This window comes from Ammospiza nelsoni, chromosome 22, assembly GCF_027579445.1.
Source record: "Ammospiza nelsoni isolate bAmmNel1 chromosome 22, bAmmNel1.pri, whole genome shotgun sequence".
NCBI classification, from domain to species: Eukaryota; Metazoa; Chordata; class Aves; order Passeriformes; family Passerellidae; genus Ammospiza; species Ammospiza nelsoni.
In genome coordinates, this window is record NC_080654.1 from 8,724,887 (window position 1) to 8,748,496 (window position 23,610).

A 23,610-nucleotide genomic window follows, 5' to 3' on the forward strand; every position below is an offset into this window, starting at 1 on the left:
GGGGAGTTGAGTGTTTTTTCTCCCACACTGTGGTCATTTGGGACTGCACGGTTGTGTATGGGGAGATTTCAGGATTTTGTTTTCAACAAGTGCAGCAATTTATGCAGAAAACTACAGTGTGGTGATTTATTATGCTGAACTATGGCAGTTCCTTTCTACTGCCCCCCTCTCCGAGCATTTACAGTCTCCTGCCACGAGGAGGACACTCTCTTGCCTCCCCTGGACATCCTCTTTCCTTTCCTGGACACTCCCTTTCTCTCCTGGAGCTGTTCTCCATTAAAGCTGTGGGACTTTGGTCCCGGGAAGAGAGAGCGCCTCTCGTCTTTTGCTTTTGTCCTTGTCAGTGTCACTGGGCCCAGAGCTCGCCAAACTGATCCCCCACGAGATGAAAACTGACAAATGGTCCCATATACACAGCTCAAAAATTGGCCACATTTTTGATGGACTGGGGTGTTCGCCACATTTTGGAATTCCCTATTCCTACACAGGTCAGGCAATTGTTGAAAGGACACACCACACTCTAAAACCATTCTGCAACAAGGAAACGGGGAGTTGCCCAAGCAACACCCCAGATGAGGTTGAGCAAAGCTTTATATGTCTTTATGTTTTTAATAGCTCATTTGCAGGAACTAATCCTTCAAATTTTTAGGCACTTTTCAAACAGCACACAGGAAAAATTGAAAGAAAATCCTTCAGTTTTGATCAGAAACCTTGAGTTAGGACAAACTGAAGGACCATTTCCACTAATCACTTGGGGCAAAGGGTATGCTTGTATTTGCACAGGTGCCGGACCTAAGTGGGTCCTGGTGAAGGATGTGAAACCGTCTCATACACAAGAGCACACCGACAATTCCACCAGCAGGGAAATGAGCACGCAGATGTGAGCCGCACGGAGAAGCTACGGTGCATGCCAGACATTCCCCGTTCAACCTGTGAAAGCTACAATTCTGGAGTTTGATGTTGATTTTTGGACTGGCAAAATGGTTTGTATCATGGAGCTCTTTCAGCAAATGCGTGGTGTCCATTGTGTTCCAAAGAATTCTAAGATATCCAAATTTGTAAAAATTGAAGGTTAGAGGGACAGTTTAGTGCCCTATAGTTGGCCAGTCCCTGAACAAGCGCTAAAAGATTTGCTTGAGAACTGAAATAGATGGGGAAGCTTTTGCCAAAAAACAGCTGAACAGGAACATGGAGCTTGATCAAATGATATACTGGCACTGGTTGGTTTTGCTTGCTTGCTTTTGCATGCATACGTGTCGGGAGTTTAGTTCAAGCATGGCTTAAAGAAAAAGGCCACGAAGCCATGCAACTGAGAGAAAAAGTAACAGGTAGCTGTGAAGCAGTTTCAAAGCAGTTTCCAGCCTGACTTCTATAAACAATTAGTCTCTCTCAGGCATCATTGTATAAACAATAAGGTTCTTAGGCAGTCTTCCCATAACAAATGTAACATCCTCTCTGGGAAAAGATGGCACCCTGGGAACAGATGTGGAAGTTTTGGGAACCGTTCATATCACAGTGGGAACACTGGTTTTGTTTGATATAAACAATCAACAGTATTGTAAAACAAAAGGAGTGGTTAGAGTTTTCTCTGTTAGCCTATTGTAAACCTGGATTTTGGAATATGCATGAAGTTAATTAACACTGTTATTTAAAGTGACTGATCGATCAATAAATTGGGAGTTCGATGCACAATGGTCGTTCTCCCCCTCACTTCAACAAATTGGTGACACCCGGACGTGATAGCGGACACCACGACGATCGCGGCCATCACGGGGATTGCGAACACCAAAGGATAAGTGAGGACTGGTTCAGGCTCCGAAGCAGCGGGAGCGGCAATAAGCGCGAAATTAAAGCGGAGGAAAAAAGAAAACCGCCGATACGCGCCGTGCCCTGGCGACCATATTAGATGGGACCAGCTGATACGTGCGGCATAAGTCTGGGAAAACGCTGCTAGGTGAAATTGCGCACTTAAAAAGAGGTATGGAAAGACAAGCCGCATATGAACTTTTTATTATGTTTTTGCAAAAAAGGCAAATTAAGGGAATAGACTTACGGAAGGAATTGCAAGGTCTTTTGGCTTATGGTCTGGAACGGGGAATCTTTGTGAATCCCCACACAGTTTACGAGTTAACGGAATTGCGTGAATTCGGTGATTTATTGTCAGAGGCTGCTTTAGAGAGTGGTAAAACTGCCAAGAAGCTAAGCAGGCCATGGCGAGTGATATATTGTGCACTGTTTTACTATCTCTCTGAGTGCAAGACAGCGGCCGCAGCTCGTGGCGCTTCCGAGTCTGTGCTACTCCGAACTCGGCACGGGCGCTCTGCCATGGGGAGCAGCCGCGGCGAGCGACCGCCTAAAATGCTGTGCTATAGCGGCGGGAGCGGAGGCAGCGGCGGGGAGAGCGGAGCCGCCACCGCGGGAGCCGAGGCGTGCCGCCCCGGGACAGAGCGAAGCCACTGCGGGGGGAGAGCGAAGCCGCCGCGGGGGGAGCCACGGGTTCAGCGGTGCCTGCAGCGGAGTCAGCCTGCCGGCGAGTAAACAAAGAGCCCAGCGCAGGGGGGGTTTTCGCCCGCTCCGACACACGCACCGCGGGACTGGAGCGCTTTTTGCAGCAGGAGCATTTCTCCCTCCCCCCACAGCCGGCAAAAGCTTCAGTTTAAGACCTAACAGCCTAATGGATGTAACTTTTGTCAACAAAAGGAAAAGATCCCTGTTGAAATTAAGAAACAAGTGATGGTAAACAAGGAAAGTTAAAGGCACTTTAGTTCTTCCTGGCAGAGACTGAAACAGGAATCAGCGTACTGTATGCATGGGTCAAATTTCGGCCGGTTTGGCTCGGCATTGGTCATGCTGTCTTGAAATCACCTGTATTGGCAGAGACTTTAACATCAGAAGCCCAGATGGCTCAGTCAGTGGAACATCAGACTCTAGAATTATATTTTGAAAAGTTTAAAAATGTTAAGATATGTTAGACTGATTGTATGAGTGAGATGTTGTGAGTGTGCTTTTTGATATAGAAATGCTATAGCAAACACGTGAACAAAGTTATTTTAGCTTAATATTTTAGAATCAGGCCTGTAAGTAAGTTATAGTAAATGCTATATTTTATGTCTATAGTAAGTTTTATCTGTTATTAAGTAGTTTAAGTTAAATTAAATGCTAAATACTATTAAGGTTAAGTTTGTTAAGTTTATTTTCTGTTAAGTTCGAGGTCTGTTAAGGTTAAATCATATTAGGTTTAAGATAAGTTAGATTCTGTTAAGTTTGATCTTACATTATTTACAAATAAGTCTAAAATCAGTTAGATTTTGTTATAGTTTTGTTAGAATTAAGAGATTTTACATGTAAGTTCTGTTGATTTAAAATTCTATTAAGTTTAAGTAAAGATAAGTTTAAGTAATGTTAAGTTCTATTAAGTTTAAATATTTTAAGTTTAAGTATTTTAAGTATAAGTGCTATTAAGTTTAAGTGATGTTAGATAGATTTATGCTTTTATGATAGGTGTTTGTTTTATCTGCTAAGTTAAGTATTTTAAGTGCTTCAAGTGCATACTACTTTCTCACCACTCCAAATCAACAAAGGACTGAGAATCGCCCAGCTGATGCCATTTCAGCCAAATGACTAAAGGATTACAGACTATAAAACTGATTTTGAACATTTTTGAGAAAGCCAGGGAAGAGGTGGATGTGAAAATCTCAAGGACAGAAAGGATCGTTTTCAGACTTGCCATTCACCTCCTCTCCAGGTTCACATAAATGAAAACAGCTAACAGCTTTCTTTTCTTAGTCCAATTACCACCTACCGTGCAATGCCTGATAAGGCCGGACATTGTGGCTCAGCTGAGGGTGGTTTTAACCCTTTGGGATAAAACGCTGTTGCCGGACGACCAGGGAACTGATTGACATTATTGAATCATTATCATCTTTCCATATAAAAGGACCGGCAAAAGAGAACTGCCTTGAATGTCACAGCCCACATTGTGCTGCTTGGGTTGCACTGTGTTGTGGAGGTTGTGATGAGACCTTTTGGGTGGATCAGTTGTCACTTTTTCGTTTATGGTGTAACACCTGTAATCATTGACATAACTGGGAACATAATTGGGAGTGGGCTCTACGGAACGAAACAGGACTAAACACTGCCTCAGCTTTAGATCTTTATGAATCACATGAGCAGAAAATCTTGGCTTATTATCGGTGGGAGGTACAGTGTATTTTGAAAAGGGTTAAAGGTTAAAAACTGATAAGAAAAAAAAAAGGTCAAAGTAAAAACAGAAAAATGAGGTTTACTTTTATTATATTACTTAGTGTAGTGGTAGCTGAAGAATTTAAGTTAACACATTTTAGTCAACCTAGAGATAATGTATGAATAACACTTGCTAGACAGATTAATCAGTCGTCGCTTTGTCTCAGCATTGCCAGTATCGTCTCCTCAAGAATTCTGCAGTCTTATTAATAATCGTGCTTTATGTATGCACAATATGGTAAATATTAAATTGCCTGCACAGAAAGGGTATACTGCCAGTCAGAGTGATGGCTACCAACAATGTCTGTTAATTCAATCACTTAATACTCCTTTGCATTCTCCACCTGAGGAGTTGGAGCTTTTTGGAACTGCAAATGCTAGCATGACCAGCACTTCCAACAGTGGATGGTTTAGCTTTGACTATTCTAATCCTCAAAAGATGAATCCATATAAACAAACATGGGCTACTCTGGATTCAGCTCTAAAGCCAAACATAGTGTCTAAACAACTCTACAGCCATTGTAAAGGCTCTAGCATCATGACACCTAAGAAATTACCTACAGGAATATTTCTGGTTTGTGGAGATAGAGCCTGGAATGGAATACCAGCCCAACCTCAGGGTGGACCTTGTTATTTAGGCAAGTTATCACTATTCCACCCTAATATATTTGTGTTAATGCAATTAAGTCATAAGACAAGCAGGCAAGGGCGCAGCTTACATGACTTGGACTATAGTCCAGTGGGGGATCCATGGTTCTGGAGTAGATTTAAACAAGTGATTGTTCCAGCTCTCCTACCATGGGGTGCTGCAAGCAAAGCAATGACTCTAGCAAAACAAATAGGGTGTTGGGCTAAGGGTGAACTAAATAGAACTTCACAGATATTAGATATGTTATCTTCAGATGTACAAAGTGTTAACCACACTGTTTTACAAAATAGAGCTGCTATAGATTTCTTGTTATTGGCTCAAGGCCATGGATGTGAGGAGTTTAAAGGGATGTGTTGCATGAACCTGTCTGATCATTCTGTATCTATTCATGCTAAGTTGAAAGAGCTACAGCTAGGGCTTAACAGCCTTAAGGAAGAAGAAGGATTGGGTATTGATGAGTGGCTTAAAAGTTTAGGATTGGGACCATGGCTAAGAAACCTTGTAAAATATGCTATAGGGATATTAGGTGTACTCTTATTGCTTTTACTTATCTTACCGTGTTTCTGTAGCTGTATCCAAAAGATGGTTAGTAGGATGATAGAGAAAATGTGGCAAACTAACCTCCTTTCTTTTAAAGAAAAAGACGGGGGAAATGTCAGGAGTTTAGTTCAAGCATGGCTTAAAGAAAAAGGCCACGAAGCCATGCAACTGAGAGAAAAAGTAACAGGTAGCTGTGAAGCAGTTTCAAAGCAGTTTCCAGCCTGACTTCTATAAACAATTAGTCTCTCTCAGGCATCATTGTATAAACAATAAGGTTCTTAGGCAGTCTTCCCATAACAAATGTAACATCCTCTCTGGGAAAAGATGGCACCCTGGGAACAGATGTGGAAGTTTTGGGAACCGTTCATATCACAGTGGGAACACTGGTTTTGTTTGATATAAACAATCAACGGTATTGTAAAACAAAAGGAGTGGTTAGAGTTTTCTCTGTTAGCCTATTGTAAACCTGGATTTTGGAATATGCATGAAGTTAATTAACACTGTTATTTAAAGTGACTGATCGATCAATAAATTGGGAGTTCGATGCACAATGGTCGTTCTCCCCCTCACTTCAACACATACGTGCCTGTAGATCAACCAAAAATGAAGGTTTGCCTTGCTTTAGCCAAGTCAGCAGGCTCAGACACCGTGTGTTTGACCCATTTCAGCCCACACAAATCCTTTGCAACACATCTGGTCGGTGTGCCTGTGCCAGCCAAGGAGCAGCCAATACCCAATCATGACAAATATTGGTGTGAGGCTGCCAACGAGACCAATCCCATAACCAGCTGACATCACTGGGCCCCTGATCTTCTTAAAGCACCTTCTGAACCTCAAGAATTGGAATTCTTGGTTCATTGGTGAAGGAATTTTGTGCTGAGTTTCAGTACCAGGGAGATCCACAGTTGAATGTTACTCCCCATCATCCTGAGGACAGATACTCCAGTTTGTGGTGCAATTGCAGTACCCCAGTGCCCCCTAAGGGTGAAACTGCTGACGAGTAGATGACCTAGATGAGTCCCCACATCAATTAGCAACAGAATATTGGCTCATTTGTGGAGATAGAGCCTGGCAGGACATTCCCTCAAAAATTAAAGGTGGCCCATGTAGCATCAGACAACTCACTGTGATAGCACCTAACGTTAAAAAAGCCATCAGGAGAAAACACAGAGAAAAAAAGATTTGCCCATCATTATAAAGAAAACTGTAATAGCAATTTCAGACCCTGAGGCCCTGCAAAATGAGGTACATTGAATTTATTTCTACATCAACTTGCCTTGGGTGAGGCATTGAAACCATGACACCGATTGGAGTGTTGGCTGAAGAAAGAATACAGTGCTACTTCCATTGCAATTAGTGACATGAGGACTGATGTTAGTGCTGTCAGACACGCAACCTTACAGAACAGAGCAGCAATTGATTTCCTTAGCAGCCATTCCATGTGTTCAGTGTCACCCCCATGTTCAACACTGTCACTGTCAGCTTTGACAGCTTTTGGACTGTGTTTGAGAAGTCAATTTTTTCTGACTGTTGAAGGGCTTTGGGGCCCAGAGTTCTTGTTAGGAACAAGGGATTAAGCGTGTGAGCCATGGAGTTGTTGGACCAGGTGTTTTGTCTAAGTGGTGAGAAGGGTTTCTTCCTTTCTGTTTCTCTTTCAAGGGGAATATTAATGTTGCCCCTGAGTCCTCAGGAGGGGAGCCTGTGGACAGAGCTGCAGCAGAGGGAGCTTTGCCTGGCACCGAGAGCTGTGGGAACAATCCCCAGGAGCCCGAGGAGCCTGGTAAGGACAGAGCCCCCACTGGTTTAGAGAGGGGTGAGATGGCTGCTCTGAGCCTGCCTCTGGCAGGGAGGGAGATGAGAAGGCTTGAGTTCCTGTCTGCAGCCTTGGTGCTTCCTGGTGCCTTGAGTTCAAATCCTGCACTGGCACAGCCTGCCTGAGCCCTGCCCTCCACGCTTCTCCAGAGGCTCTGACACTGAGTCCTCTGAGGGAATCCACAAAATTAGAGAGTTTTGGGAAAGCTGCAAAAGGCAGGTCTCAGATACAGCAGAACTGTGATTAGAGCCAAGCAGCAGCCGTGAGATAGCTCAGCAGAAAAATTATTTAAACTGCAGAAAAGCAAGGACAAATAGAACAATGGTCTGTGTATTAACTCTGGTCTAGAATAAATCTCCAAGCTACAGAAAAGTTTATCTAGCGAGATATTGGGAAGGTTGAAGCTTAATAATGGAGCTCACTGCGTTGTGTTTTAAGGCTTACTGGTAGGTATTGTCTTCAAAATAAACAAGCACTGTTTTAACCAAAGGTACCTGTGCTTATAGTGATTGGATAGAACTACTGTCAATATGCTTTTGCGTTGTGTGATTGGTCAAGAAACTTTTAAAGTAAGTTTTAACATTAAGTTCTTGGTCTGCTGCCTGGGATGTGAGCTGCTGGCATCTTCCCATTGTCATAACCACGTAATGAGAGTGATGCTGGAAAACAAACAGCTCGAGGCGCGTTCCTCAGCAGCCCCGGCCCGCTCGGGATTTCTACATAGCCCCTGCCAGCGTCAAATGGCACAGCTTGATTTGCAGGGCAGACAGTCTTAAACATCTGCAATATCCTATCAGAGTCCTAGTTTGGCTTCATTCAAAGAAAGGGGAGAGTGCACCTAACACTGACCACTTGTTAGGCAATATCTTCCACCTTGCCCTTGTACCCCTACAGAGAGGCTGTCTGCAAAATGCCCAGAACACCCTCCAAATCTGCAGTAAGGACACGAAAATCAGGCAGAGAATCTTTCTGTTTTCAAGGTCCCCCTTCCTAGGCGACTTGACCCTTTCTACCTGATTCTCACTTGAGATCTACCCATGATACAGCACTGCAGGAAAACATTTTGAAGATCATTAACCAGGACCTGCTTGGAAAGCAAGGGTAGAAACTCTTTCCCTCCCTGATGGGATGCGGGCTGGCAACTGCTGCTCTGAAGATGTGCAGCTGCTCCTGTCTGGAGAGGCCATGGAAGGGCTGTGATGGTCTATGGGAACCAGAGGAATGATGAGCTCAGGTTGGCATTTGAGCTTCATGGGAACAAGCAGAATGAAGAGCTCACAGTGGAGATGAAATTTGCCTGTGCCTGGCTCCTCCAGTGAAACCCCAAGAAGTCCAGATGAAGCAAACACCTTCTCCCAAGAAGCTAGGAAACCTCAGAGTCCTGAGCACCTGCACTTAGCCTGGAAGGGCCTGGAGGCAGCTCTAAATCCTCAGGTGAGGCAGCACTGAGGTCCTGGTATGAGAGCGCTGTGTAGCAGTGAGGGAAGGAAAAGGGAAGCAAAGGGAAGGCTGGATCACTTTTGGTCTTTGGGTGTGTTTCCCTTGGCAGCAACTGTACTGTCAGGGAAAACAAAAGCTCCCTGAATTGTTCAAACTGAAAATCGGGGACAAAGACTCTCTAACTTGTCAAAGTTAGAAGGTGTTATGTTCATTACGTGCGGCACAGGGGAGGGTCATTCCCAAAATGCATGACCGCTGGCCGGGCTCGGCTCGGCTTGGCACAGCACAGCAGGATCCCGCAGGACAGGGAAGGGCAAGGCAGGCAGGGAAGGGCAGGGCAGGGCACTGGGAGCAGTGACAGGCTCTGTCCCCACACTGCATCCCATGCCTGGGTCACCATCGGGGACAGAGAGGAAGGACATTGCTCTGTCTTGGCTGCAGAGAGGAGGCAAAGGGGGAGTTAGAAAACATTCATTTGGACTCCTTTTCAGCAGACTAGCTGGTTTTATCTCACCATGTCTGCCTGTCTTTGGCAGAGGTGGCACATTTCTACTGAACTGGAGCTACGGCAGCAGGAATGGGAAGCAATTTTGTCAGCATTGATATCAAAGCCAAAGCACTGCCCCATGGATGGATGTTGCTTTCTTCATGGGATTTTTGGCTTAGAGTTGTAGCAAACTCACACTGGTGTCTTCCCAAATGGTGTTGCCTTTTTCTTTCCTCAGGAATCACCTCTTCTTTTTCTTCCTCCCATCTGGGGACAGCTCCAATGCAAATGCCTCCTGCAGCCAACTCTTGTCACTGTAGACTGACAAAGGAGATCTTGCAATGGAGAGAGACTCCCTAGAGCTGCTGTGGAGAGCTGAGGGGGGAAGCTTTGTCCCTTAGTCTTGAAGTCTTGCTGGGGAGCTGCTCATGCTCTGGGGGACGGACACCAGTGGTGTTTATCCAAGTCTTGAAGGTTCATTCCTGTAAAGAAAGAAAGTATATGGATGCCAGATAGAGAAATAAGGTATACGGGAGAGAGACGTGGAAAAGGAGAGGGGTAATAGAGAAAGGAGCCCTCCGCAGGCAGAGATCAATCTTCATGGAGGTAATGATCAGTGCTTAGTTCATTGCAAATCTCAGGGTACATTTATATGGTAATGCAGGGTTCAGCACCGGGTGAATACATATAACTGGTTACAAAGTGTTATGTGTAGGACAAAGAGCTAACATATCTTTGGTCAGGTACATAGATTGGCAAAAGTGTCAGCAGAACATTCTGCCCCATATCCTCTCTTCACATCCTTAGAACATCTTGCTTCACATCTCTTTTCCCAGGGTACATCTTGGCAAACTTCTTTATATTATTTGCCCAAGGACAGCATGTTTCTGCTCTAAGGCACGTATGCAAGGTTGTGCAGCTTGCTTCTATCCAGTATCTGCTCAAAATGCTCTCTACATTCCTGATCTTCCTGACACACCACAGAGACTTTGGGGTTGGTGCATTGGCGAACAAATTTCATTCTGCGAACTTCTTGAATTACTGCAATTACCTTTTTTTTTTTTTTTTTTTTGCTTTCCTCCAGAAATATTGTCATAATCTAATGCTTCCAAAGAATCTTTTCCTACTTTTTGGGGAATTCCTTTGCTCCCCTCCCAGATCAGGCCAATTCCCAGGGCGCCTTCCCAAAGTGAGGGGCAGCCCATGGCCTCCACTCTCCAGCTGGAACAGAAGGAAGCACAGAGTTTGCTGATGTGGGAGAGGAGCTTCTCTTTCCTGCCTGCTTTTCCTTTGGGACAGGTTGGTGTGTGCTCATTTGATAAAGACAGATTTAAACTCTGAAGCAGCTGTGTTTCAAACTGCTCCCTTCTCCAGCTCTTCTGTGGGTATCCTCGGACAAAAGGCCTCTTGGTCGGAGCTCCCTGTGGCAGGTTAAGGAAGGAGGTTGATATTTCAGGGTATTGACTGCTGAAAGCAGCTGGTTTCTGGAGGTGTCCAGAGCTGGGAGTGGCTCCTTTTCTCACCTGCCTGCAGCAAAGGAAATTGCAAAGTGGGAATTTCATTTGTGGAGATGGCCACCAGCGGTGTTTGCCAAGAGATGGGCTGGCAGAGAGGCAGATCTCATGCTAAACTGGCTGTGTGTTTGTTTTAATGGTGGAGAGGGTCAGAGATGCAGACACCGACACCAGCTGAGGGAACAGTGTAATTTACTGTAATGCAAAAGTGCAAAAAAGAGTCAGGAAAGGATAAGCTAAGCAATGCACCTCAGCATTATTACAAATGGGTGCCTCTGGTGATTAAGGAAGATCCATCAGCAGGTACCCCAATGGTTTCCCCTTCATGCAGAGGTGCACATCAGCTGGGGGAAGCTGTCCCAGCCCAGCCCTGCAGAGCCACGGCCGGGAACCGGGAAATCCTGCGGTGCCTCCACCTTTGGTGGCCACGAGGCTCCCGAGTGCTCTGTGAGAGCAGACCGGCTCTGAACGTGCTGGACGAGCAATGTGCCAGAGCTTCTGCTGGGGCACAGCTGGTGTCATTCTCCTCTTGGTTTTCTCCCCGAGCCTGCCCAGGGCTCAAGGAGGAACCAAGGCCAGGTGTGACCTTGTCCATTTTCCTCATGCAGAAAGGTGAAGAGGTGTTTCACCAGTGAATGCATGTAACAATCCTTTTGATAGTAACACTTGGTTAAGGAGCAGGTACATAGAAGATTGGGTTGGGAAGGTCATCTAGAGGGCAGCTTTGGCTCAGGCCCTGTTGTTGAGGCTTCAGTCAGGGTCTGTTGTTCAGGCCTTAGTCCTTCAGTATTTTGTGGTGCAAATCACACCTGTGCAGAGCTGGAAACAAACAAGTCTGTCCTTAGCACATTTGAGACAGGGAACAGGATTAGCCCTGCAAGGCCAGGCTGGGGCCAAGAGCACAAGGCCAGCACCCTGCTTTTGCCCACAGGCAGCCCTGCAGAGCAAGCAGCCCCTCCTGCCCAGGGGCTGAGGTGCCCGAAGCTGCCTCCCCGCTGTGCAGCTCTGCAGAGCCCGCGGAGCGCAGGGTCCTGGGCAGCCAGGGCAGCCCGGCTGCCTTGGGGCACAAGGAGTGGCCCAGAGAGAAGCTGCTGCCCTTTGCTTTGGAACTGTTCCTCGGAGTCTTGTCATTAATCCACAGTGTCTGATGTGTTTTCCTTTCCTCTCCCAAATTTAACACAGCTTTCTGAGAAAACTGACTGATGTAGCTGCTGTTGGTGGTGGTGGTGCTTTTGTCTGCAGGTGAGGGCAGGTGATTTGGACCAAGGATGGAGTCCATTGTTAACACCCCAGCTTTGCCAAGTCAAGAAAACCATTCACAATTGGGCTACCAGTGCTCAGCAGTTTTCCTAGTTTTTGGAAAGCTACCACCTGAAGAAACCCAAGAGATTTTTCTCCAGGAGGACACCAGCAGTAGCATGATGCCAATGTTTTCCACCCCTTTTCTGTGTCTTTTAAGAGTTCCGCAGTGCCCAGCAGGAATGAAATGACCTGTGATAATGTGATTTGAGAGCTCTGTGTTGTTCGTTGCTACATGAGTGTTCATGACAAGCTGGACACCCCACTCGTGGCTCGGTCGAGTTAAATTCATCCCAATTGTGTGCAAACAGCAGCCCCGAGATGCTGAGAAGAGCAGGCACAGTGGGTGGGTGTGCATGCACACACCCGGGGGCTGACTGCTCTGTGGGCAGATGGTTTTGCACTGTTGTAAATCTTCACTCTCCCAAGCTGAAAGACTATTTCAAATATATATCTTAAATGAAAATATATATCAAAAAATAAAATTGTCCAAAAATACATGTACATTAAATTTCATGCATATTATATATTATATATTATATATTTTGATTTCTATTCTATTCTATTCTATTCTATTCTAAATATATGAGATCATTTTTGAAGCCTTTGCTTGTGGGGGATATTAGATGATCTCCTAGTGTTTGTACATTTTTGCTTTCTGCTACTGCTGATCCTAGCAGCAACTCCCTGTCAGTTCTTCCAGGTCACTTCACACAAAGGGATTCCATCATTTCAGTGCCTGTGAGAGCTTGGCACTGAAATGCCAAGTTGATTCCCAGCTCTCCAGCCTCCCTCTGGATTTTGGGGCATCTCAGCACTTGTGTCCATGGCCCTCCCTTCATCCCCAGCCTGCAGCAGTCACAGTCGCTGCTGCCTCCCCCTTGCTGCAGCTCTTTTGCCAAAGTGCTGCCAAAGGCAGCAGAGCTGGCTCAGGATCCCTGCTGGCTTCTGCTCTCTGGGATGAGCTTCAGGGGGACACTTGGAGCCCTTTCCTAAAGAGCTGCCCGTGGGATGAGGGATTTGTCCTCCCCGGGTGGCTCCTGCTTGGATTCTGTGCCCATGGAGCCCCGGAGTTTTCTCAGCAGCCTCTGCAGCGAGTTCTGAGCCAACGTGGGGCTCTGCTGCCAGCCCAAATCTGCGCTTCCCCTGCCCAGCCCGAGTGCAGGTGGGGCATGTGCCGGGCATGGCCGGAGATTGGCACGGCCAAAATCCTCCAGCATTTACATCTGCTCATGGCTTTAGGCAGCACAAATCTACACTTACTTCAGTTGAAACATTGCATTTATTGCAGATAGCTACACCCGCACTACTAATGTACAAATACACAAACATTAACTTATGTTTAAAAATGAAATTTATTTTAAATTACAACATCTGTGCTAGCTACCAATATGGAAACATAGAAATATCAATTTATGAATAAAATCTAATTTATTCTGAGAATTGTGCTATGTAAATATATACAGATATCAACTTGAGTGAAAAAAAGTTACTTTATTGCAACCGTCTGCAACAACTCACTGTACACAAATGTTGAAGTTACTGAACTGAAGTTTAACAATCAAATTTATTACATATTACTACAACTGTACAGCCCATATACAAATACAGAAACATCAATATCCCTCTCTAAAGAATCTCAGATCCAGAACTAAATAAATAGAATTTTAGAACTATACAACTCCATATATAATAAATAGAAGTAAATACATATATGGGCATAACAATATAGAGATGTAAACATGCATTACATATTTCATGACATATAACATGACAATATAATACAAATATAACAAACCTGTCTATAAATACACAAATATCAATGGACCAATAAAAAAATCCATACAACTCCAGCAATAGAAATGCACAGCTACAGAGCTGTACAACTGTGTAAACAGAGAATATACACGCATCAATATAACAATATACACACATAATATCCCTATACAAATATCAGTCAGTGTATGTAAATATCCCTATACTTGTACCTATCCAAATCTAGCTACACATCCATAAACAGCACCAGATCAGGAGGGGTTGCAGCCGCCGATGTTCCCAGGCTCTCCCTCGGCTCCTCTTCCCGAGCAGAGCAGCTCTCCTGGGCAGGGACAGCAGATGGGACATCTGGCAAGCACAGGGAACAGTGAGTGAGTGTGGGGACGTTTCCCTTGGCAGCAGCTGCGCTTCCATCAGGGAAGAGGAAATGTCAGAGCCTCCCCAGGAGGGTCAGAAGGAAAAGCAGCCGAGCGGGCCAGGCTGTGGTGAGCTGTTCGCTTCTTTCTGGCATCCCAGTTGCTCTCAGGGAACTCCCTCATGTCAGGTTATTGAACCACCTCTGCACTTACCAAGACTGTGGCCCCCAAATCAATCAGCATTTATGGCTCCAGCTGCTTGCACCAATGACAGGGAATGTCCTCTAACAGTGCTGGGGCACAAAGTTACCTTGCACAGGTCATCTGACAGGGCCTTGTTCTTTCTGTGCTTCCTGTGTTTCTCCTTACCTTCCACTTGGAATTTTTACAGCATTTCTTTTTCTTTCCCCTTAATCTGTGCTGAAATGTGTTTCTCTTCCAAGATTCAGTTTCTTCAGTGATTCTGTCAAGCCTTTCCTCAGAAGCTTTTATCATGGAATTCAGTGTCAATTTCAGCAATTTTGGTGATTTTCTGTGAGATTTATGCAAGTGTCCTGTTCATTGGGCACCATTTAGGAAGGTACAAAAGAGAACAAGGATGTTCTTTATGTCAGTTCACTAGTGGAATATTCATGGACAGAGAGAGTGATTAGCTGAATCTACATCTACCCCTGACCTGAAAGTGCAACAGGTCATTTGGGGAGAAATTACAGACCAATTTCTCCTTCTACCAGCCTGTATTCAAATGTAAAGTAAATAGAGCAGGGTGAGAATGTCAGTGTTCAGCTCTGGAAGTGCCTTATTAAGGTGTTCTGAAAGTAATGGAGATAAAATCTGGGTGGGCATTCCTAATTTCCAGACACTCATTGTCAATTTCATTGACTCTGAAAGCAGCAGAGATGTGCACATCATACCTTATCAATCCATTTGGGGATGTTTTAGGTTCAGATTCTCTGAGGCTTCAGATTTTTAGATCTCTAGACAATGCTTCCAGGAATCTAAATAGCTTTCAGAAATTAAACTTTTTTCCTTTTTTCCTCAGTCTTTGCACTCATGTCCACCAGAAACCCTCAGTGAATGGATTCCACTCTAATCCATCTCCAAGCTGAATCTCCCAGCTGTGTTCACATTGGTGGTTCGTGTGTCTCTTCTGCACAGCGCAATTTTAAAATCTTCGTTCCTTATAATCTCTGCCCTTCCTTTTCTGTTTTAGCTTGCAAATGCATGCAGATGTATCAGAAAGGACACATCTAATTTCTGATGCATCAGTTCCTGTCTAGCAATTTCATTTTATCCTGTTCTGATGTTATGCTAGCCTTGTATGTTTTATTCTAAGTGGACTCCTGTTTTCTTGCATGTGGAAGTTTTACAATGCAATGCTCTCATTCACCTGCTTTCATGAAACCCTTCATTAACATTAGCACAAGTAACTGTGTGATTCCCTTCTGCTTTGTAGAAGATTTGGGAAACTCAAGTCCTGCTCAGCTACAGAAAAACATACATGGTGCTTGGTAATTCCCCTAAGAGCTTAAGTTAATGGTAAACAACTGCAGCTTATTAATTTCACAGAAATTGGGAGAAAAGACATTGCAAATATTGAGGAATGTAGTGCAATATTGATGGGCATCCCTCAGTTATCCAGACAGACTGATGTCACTGGCAAAATTCCCTCTTTTCCAAAGGTTTTCGTTTGCTTTGGCTGTGCTTCGTATGGCTGCAGGTCACATTTCCCTTGATTTAAGGAAGTATCTTGGCAGTTACTCTTGGTGGTATATCTTGCTAATTCTGCCCTTGGAGGAATTACTCAGTTCTGCAGTCCTTATTACATGCCCTGTTCTAAAAGATGTCTATGCTATTTTCCCTCTCTCTGTGTTTTCACACTTGTTCAACAAGGTTTTCTTTCTTAGAATATTAATCACAACATCCCAAAGGATTAAAAAATGCTTAGGTATTTTTCCCTTAGTATTTACTAAAGAAAAATAATAATTAAATAAAACCTGTATGCATGTAAATCTGGATGTAAAATACAAACAGAAATTAACTTGAGAGTTCTCCCAAAAACCTTAAGGAAAAAACCCCATTTATTCTATAAAGCCCAGAGTATTCATCTACAGTAGACAAAAATGGGCATGTTCTAGAAGAGAAAATCTGTGCAATGGTTCTGCACAGAATTCTATGCTTTCAAGCTTTTTTCCCTTCAGTGGGAAATGGCAGTGCCATTCTCTGAACTGTAATGCTCTGAGCATGTTCTGCTCACCATGGCAGCTTTCTGCTCTCCCCTGGTACAGATCATCCTCCCAGCAAAGGGGGAGTGCAGCCACCACAACTCGCAGCTCCTTCCACACAGCAAGAACCTGAAGGACAGAGATGGCTTTCACCAGCTGCTGCGGGTTCTAACACTGCCACCTCTCAGCTGCCGAAAGCCTGAATTTCTGTGTTGCAGTGCGTTAGTTTATTGAGTCAAATGTTCTGTTATATAGTGGTATGTTCAAGTGTTCCCCGAGTTACTACAGTTAGTTTCTCCCCTATGTTATGCCCTCCTACCCAAGTGTCCCTCAAGGAATCCACTCCCACCTCACCAGATTTTCCCTGTCTGTCAAGACAACCCGGCCCCTTTGCCCCATCCATCAGCCCAAACCCTACCCTTTGTTCCAGAAAGTTCCCTGTCCCTCACCCTAAGATCCAATCCCTATCCCAAAGCTCTCTCTTCCCCTTGTTCTGATTTGTTGTAGCCCTCAAAACCGACCCCAAGAGTCGCTTATTGGTTACTATATGGTGTCCACCCCGTGTTTTGAAAGATTTTAAAAACCCATGCAGAGGAGTGCTGGGGGTTCTTTCAACATCTGTTCCCATTGGGCATTCTCACCTGTGAACCTTTGCCCCGCCTCTCCTGATGAATTTGCTGCACTTTACACCACAGAAGAGCCTCCTCTGCTTCCTTCACTCGGCCCTCCAGGGGTCTCTACTGCTGGGCATTTGGCCGAGAGGTTATGGCTCAGGCAAGACCCTAACCTAGCCAGTTCCCCACTCTTGCCATTGTCCCTGGAGCATCACAGAGCTATCCAGGGCTGCAGAGGGCACTGACAGTGACCCATGCCCTGGCATGTCACAGCCCCCAGAGCCACGCCTGCCAGGCCACAAGCCCCAGCCCTGGTCCCCACTGCGGCCTCAGGGGCTCCTGGGCATCCTCACCCTGAGTGCAAAGGCAGCCTCAGGAGCCCCCCAGGGCGCTCTGGATCCAGGCTGCAGACACACTAAAGCCAGCACTGAAAGGGACATGGATGGGGACGGCAGCTGGATCTTCCAGTGCTCACCGCTCCTGACTACTCTCTAAGTGACCCAAACCTCATTGGCAGCACCTTGAGCACATTTACCCTGCTCGCCCCTCCTGGAACGTGGTGTTCTCACATCATGTGAGATGTGAGGATGCAGGGAGTGACCAGCTCCCAGCTGCTCTGCTACCCTGGCCTTACTTTCTGTGTGCCAGCCATGAACTTAATGGATATACTCCTGAGAAACCTAGCACAACATTTGCCTCTCAGGAGCTCTGTGGCAAAAAAACTCCACTAATCCCTAGTTTTTGCACAGAGAAGGAGGTCCTGACATAAGGCACAGGCACAGGCAGGGCTCTGGGATACGAATTCCTGAGCCGCAGGATTCCACCCATTGTTGTTCCTAGCTACTTTGCTGATATTTAAGAGCCAGTTCTGGACAAGACCTGCTGCTGCCAGGGTAGGAAAATTTGGAGAAAAAAAGGTGCAGGAGACCACCAAAAAAAACCAAGGGGGGAAACCCTTAGGAACACAGAGCACAACAGAAGTCCTTGGAGATGGGTCAATAGAAAATGCCAGCAGCAGTGAGCAGAGCCCGATTTTGCTCACTGCCACCCCAGGGGCTCCTAAGCCCTGGTGGCTTTCTGCCTGCTTCTGGCCCCTGGCCACCATGGCCCACTGCACTCGCTCTGAGTCACCTACAGCATGCCTGGTGCCTCTTGATTTGCTGACCCTGGGATGTGAGGCTCACTGAGGGAAAGGTGGCTGTCCCAATGCTGAGGGCACACGTGGCTCACTGAGCAGACTTGAGGCTTCCCCAGCAGCTTGCAGGTGCCTTATGTGTCATGTTACAGTGCTTGTGCTCCTGCCTCTTCCTGTCCCTCTTCTCACCCTCACCCAACCTGCACCCTCTGACCTACCTTCAGTAAACCCTGTTGCATCAGACACGGTGTCAAGAGCCCTCCTTCGGCTGCCGGTCGAGCGCACATTACACCCTCCGGGCCTGGGAGCAAGGTGGGCTGGGAGAGCTGTTCTCTCAGACCAAGAGGGAGCGGCTCTCCACAGCACCTGCCCATGGACCTTCCCCGCACCAAATAAAATCATCTCCAAGCTTAGCTAGTAAGCTAGTAAGGTATAAACCATTAATTGCCTGGAAATCTGGCACTAGTCTCTAAGTGCCATTAGGTTTCTTTATTGCTAATCTAGCAGTATTCAATTCTGACTTTTATTCTTTTAATAATCCTGATGTCAGGAATTTATTGATTGTTGGTTCTATTTCTTTCCTAGCTTCTAATCTTCAAGGGTATTGCTTTCTGACTACTGGCTCAACTCTTGTGTGTAGCTCAATTTTCACAGGGTCTGCTCGTTTTGATTTTCCTGGGCTATCAGTATCCCATACTCTGGGGTATACCTGATTCAATACTTGCTCTAAATAGTTCTTCTTGTTTGTTGGTCTTGTGTCAATTGTCAGTCCTACTGCTAAAACTTCTCATTTGTTTTCAGGTACCTTCCATGTTAGTTTTCTTTCTCTAAACGGAACTCTTGTTTCTAAATTTTCAAGCAAAAAATCCATGCCTAGGACAGATTTGAGTGAGTTTGGTAAATAAAGAAACTGATGTATTCCCATTTTCTTCTTGATTTTACATTGAAGTGGTTGCAGGAAGAATGCCTTTTCTGGCTCCTATTGCTGGCAGATAGTTTTCACTTTTGGGTATCAGTGCTTGATTCACGTGTGAAAATGTGTCTCCACATTTAGTTAAAAATTCAACTTCTTTATTATTCTTTAGCTGTATTTTAACCGGTAACCTGCTAGGGCAAGAACTGCCAGTCTCGGTCATTCCTGGTATCTGGTGAACATTGCACAGCAGCCGGCATCGTTCGCGTCCCACAAAGGGCTTACGATAGGACACGGCTTGTCTACTGTGCCTTGTAAGGCTCCACTAGCAATTTGTCCCTGCACACGTGCTCTGGCTGCCTTGATCGCCAACTCTTTTGCTGCTTTGGTTAGCTCTGTCGACATGAAATCAGGATCACCTCAGCCTGGCTCTTGACTCGTGACTACGAACTCCAATCTTTTTGCTACTTTGCTAGGGTTTTCTCTATCCATTTTAACGTTTTCCCACCAATTGTTCAGGGCACTAGTAGAAAAGCAGATGTTCACCCACATGGCTTCTCCTGGGGGACTCAAGTCTTGCCTTAAGGGGGTGACTAAAGGCAAAGCTTTCTTGGTTTTATTCCGTGTGTTGCTTGTCACTGAGGCTCTCTGAAATCGTCCCCTCACCTGGATTATTCATCTCATCCTCACTGCCATTTGGCTTTCATTCAGGGGGCAGAGTGGTTGCCTGAGGGGGAGTGTACCCGAGCTGGCCTGGGCTAACTCGGCTGTAAATCTTGGACACCTAGAACACAATCTTCTTCCTGGGGCATTTCAGCCATGTTCAAACATCTCTGCCCTATGCTGAATGCTGAATGACATCTCTTTCTTTTCTGCCTCTTATCTCTTTCCAAAGTTAGGACTAAAAGTCCTGTGGGGCCAAATCAACGCCACAATTTTTTGTGGCACTCAGATTTATTCTTCAGGGTAAAAGCCATGTCTGCATATATATCACCGGATCTCATTTTTCTTCTTGTCTTAAAAATAACATCAACTGTAACAATGGATCATAATGTTCCATTAGGGTGATGCTGAATTTTGCCCCAAAAGGCGAGAATAACTGCTTAAGAGACTCAGCCTAAGTCAGATAAGCAGGAGGTATTTTATTACGACGCGTCGGAGAAATCACGAAATGGATTTCTGAGTTCACATAGCAAAAGCAAGCCTTATATACAATTTTGGGTATAAGATTACATCAGATCAGATACATAATCATGCATATTCATATGGGGCGTGGTGTAGGCGGAGCGTGGGCGGAGCGTAGGTGGAGACATCTCTTTTGGGGAATTTTCAGGTGGTCGTTCCTGTTGCCTTCATCATAGATGGGGTCTTTCCGATGAGTCTTCCTCTTTAAACTTTTGAACCTCTTCCCTAATTTGGTTAATTCCCGGTGTACTTGGCTTGGTCTCTATAGCTTGGCAGAGTTCTTAAGGTCAGTTTGACATTGTTGGCTCTGAACATGCTTAGCCCATCAGTTCCCCCTATCCCTATCTCCTTCCTGTCCTTGTGTTTCATGCTTTAGCTGATTAATTGCTCTATGTGTTTCCTAATATTATGTCTTCTTCAAATGCCTCACATTCTATGTTTTAACTCATTATTTCTTGGAGGCTATCTGCTTTGGGGCTTCATTCCCCCCTTTTCTTATAGCTTACGAATTCTTTCGTCTAGTTCTGGTCTCACAGGACACTGATAGGCTCGTGCCATTGCCCAAATCATTTGGGTCCTCTTCATTATGCCTCTTAGTCTCCACCACAAACAAATGTTTGTAAGAGTTAGTAATAACAAAGCTATAATTACTACTAGCATTGGGTGCACCAGGTAATGGAAGACCTGTGTAGCTGTTGGGGAGTATCCTGTAAAGATGTCCCACCAGTGATGCTGGCCTACTTGTTCTACTTCGGTCAGGACATTCTTTATCTTTTCTGAATTGTGTTCTATCTGCCATACCATTCGTTTAGTTGTTTGATTCACCCTTTGCACCAATTTCTTTACTTCAGGGTGTGCAAGCATTGCTTTGAGAATTTTGACGTCCATCCCTATTTGTAATTTTGGTATCTCTTGATATAGGTTGAAATCTGCGTTAATTAGCTGTTGGGTAGTTATTGGGACAGTGTAATGAAAATCACAACCTATGATCTTGGTAAAGTTGCATGCACAAAAGTTAGTATTGTTAGTTTCTGCTAGGCAATTATCTATAGTGACGTTGTCACAAGCTGTCCTTACGCAAGCACATCCATTTCCTATATAGTAAACTTGTGATTGTGTTTTATCATGCGGAAGCATTTCTAAGGTACATACACTATTTTCAGCATCTAAGCATAAATCTTCGGCTTCTACCACAGCATTTTCGCAAACATAGCCTAATTGTCCTCTAGGGATGCATGCTTCTGTGCTAACCGATTGCCACTTGTTTTTAGTGTAATCATAACTGGCCCAAACGTTATGGTTTATTGGCCTGACAATGACATCTTGATGCATTGCCCCTAAAGTGAGGATGGGAAAGATACCTCTTTCCTCTGCCGCACTAATGGTGAGGACATAAGCTTCAACGTGTTCTCGTTGAGGTTCGTAAGTGAAGTTTACTAACTGCCACCAAGCTTGATGGTCTCTTTCAAATCGTGTAGTATGATTGTCCTTTAGTATTGTTTCCCTTATTTCTTGAGGTAATATACCTGCCGTTCCTTCTCTTATTATTCCTGCCGCTACCGACTGTACCCATTGTTGCGTCTGAGAGCATTGGATAGCGAGTGCAATGTCTTTGCCAAGCTCCCCTGTGTAGTTAGCGAGCTTCACAAAATCCTCTGCAGTGTGGTTCGCTACCATGGTTAGTAATTTCACCACTAGCGATTGTGTTTCAGCTAATGTAAGCATGGATGTACTGAGAGGCACCTTAAGCTTTCCTAAGCTCGATGTGACGGTACTTAATTTGTTTACTAATACCTCTTGATCTATTGTGTTTACTATGCCAAATCCGGTGCCAATCCACCCACTTAGATCTCTTTTTGTTTTTCTGTGATGAGACCTTGTCGCTAGCCATGCATTCCATCCCTTAAGGCTTTGCTGTATAAATGGTCGGCAATCCTTTTGCAAATAAGTAATATCGGTGTGAATGTTCATTTGCACCTTTTTCAGGGAATAAGTGGGGTCTAACAATAATTTTAGTTCATTAGATTTTCTTATCACCTGAGGCCCTATAAAGGTTAGGTTGTGCACTGCTTTACACTCCACTGGTAGGGTGGTTTCTTGAGGCAAGTCTAGATCTGGATACAATGGGATCACGTCTTCTGGTAATTGTATCCTATAATCGACAGCACGCCCGAGAGCACGCCCAAGGGAGCTAATATCCTGTCCCAGTGTTTTCAACTCCCTTTCACATGTGAACGTCATTGACTGATCCAATCTAAATGCCATCTCACACAGTGCTTTTCCTCCCTCAGGACCACTAGATATTACAATTTCTCCCGGAGAATGGAGAAGGGGGTGAGGGTCATAGGTTATGTTTTGAGGGCGTAGCTCCCCAAGTGAATCTTCTCTATAAATCACCCCCTTTATCGGTTGTTGTGATCCAGGTGGATCCTCCCTGAAGTCGCTCCACTGACATGAAATTGGGCCCTTTTGCTGGATCCAAACTGTGGGCCTGCCCATTTTCACTGGACTAAAGGTAATTAGGTTATGTTTAAAGGCTGGCATCAAGGGTTTAATTGTTAATACTAGCCGCCTTGTTTTCCCTTCCTCTGGGTCAAGTTCTCGACACCCAATTTGGACTTGGTCTCCCTTGTATGCTACCATGGAGGGCTGATCCCACACTTCACTTGCATATGGCTGATTGTTTCGTAAGGCATAAACCTCGAAATAGGGCCCTCTCGTTCCCAACTCTGGGTGGATACACTGGTGCGCATGAGACCATGGGTCTATTGAGGCAGAGCCTTGGGGAAGCACTATCATTAGTCCAATGATCAGAGTTGTAAAGGTTTGGGGTGGAGTCGGGGTCATAATGTCTGGCTGTTAATTTTGTTTCTCTTGGCGTTCTTGTTGCTTGGTGTGAATTTGCTTTACTCGTAAAATAATCTTTTCTAGTTCAGTGTCTAGATCTCTTTGTTTTTTAAAAGGTCCAATTTGGTCACTTATTAGTGGATGTCGTGGGACAGAAGAATAGCAACGGGTCGATAATACCTTAGAACGACTAAGTTTCAAACAATATTGTAACCAGCGGTGCACTTTCCAATGGCACCACCCTAATACAATTTGTTCGGGAGCTTCAAACAATTCCCTAGCCTCTAAAATGGGTCTATTGGCGAATTTCTCTAAGGCCAAATAGTCGTCATTTTCCCTTGCTTCTTTGCAGCTACACTCATAACATTGGAGGTCCAGTAAACAACTTTGTACGTTCCAAAATTTTCTATCACAACCTCCACAAAGAAATCCAATTAGTCCCACACAATTTCTTTCCCCACACCCAAAACACGGCTGATCGTGAATAGGGTCCTGTGGGTCAGGTCCTTGTTGACTGTATGTTTCAACCCACCCTGTCCACTGTATTGGCGTGCTACGCAATGCAGCTCTAGCTT

General features: G+C 45.0%; 1 protein-coding gene across 1 annotated transcript in view; it reads right to left on the minus strand.

Annotated features, from left to right (window-relative positions):
• Positions 1-2,353: 2,353 nt before the first annotated feature.
• Positions 2,354-23,610, minus strand: part of LOC132082860 (uncharacterized) — a 28,437-nt gene continuing 7,180 nt past the window's right edge. Inside the window, exons 4-6 of the mRNA XM_059487274.1 lie at positions 6,557-6,567; positions 6,399-6,440; positions 2,354-2,524 (exon numbers count right to left, since the gene is read on the minus strand). Of these exons, the coding sequence (XP_059343257.1) occupies positions 2,354-2,524; positions 6,399-6,440; positions 6,557-6,567 (224 nt within the window). The remainder of the gene's footprint in view (positions 2,525-6,398; positions 6,441-6,556; positions 6,568-23,610) is intronic.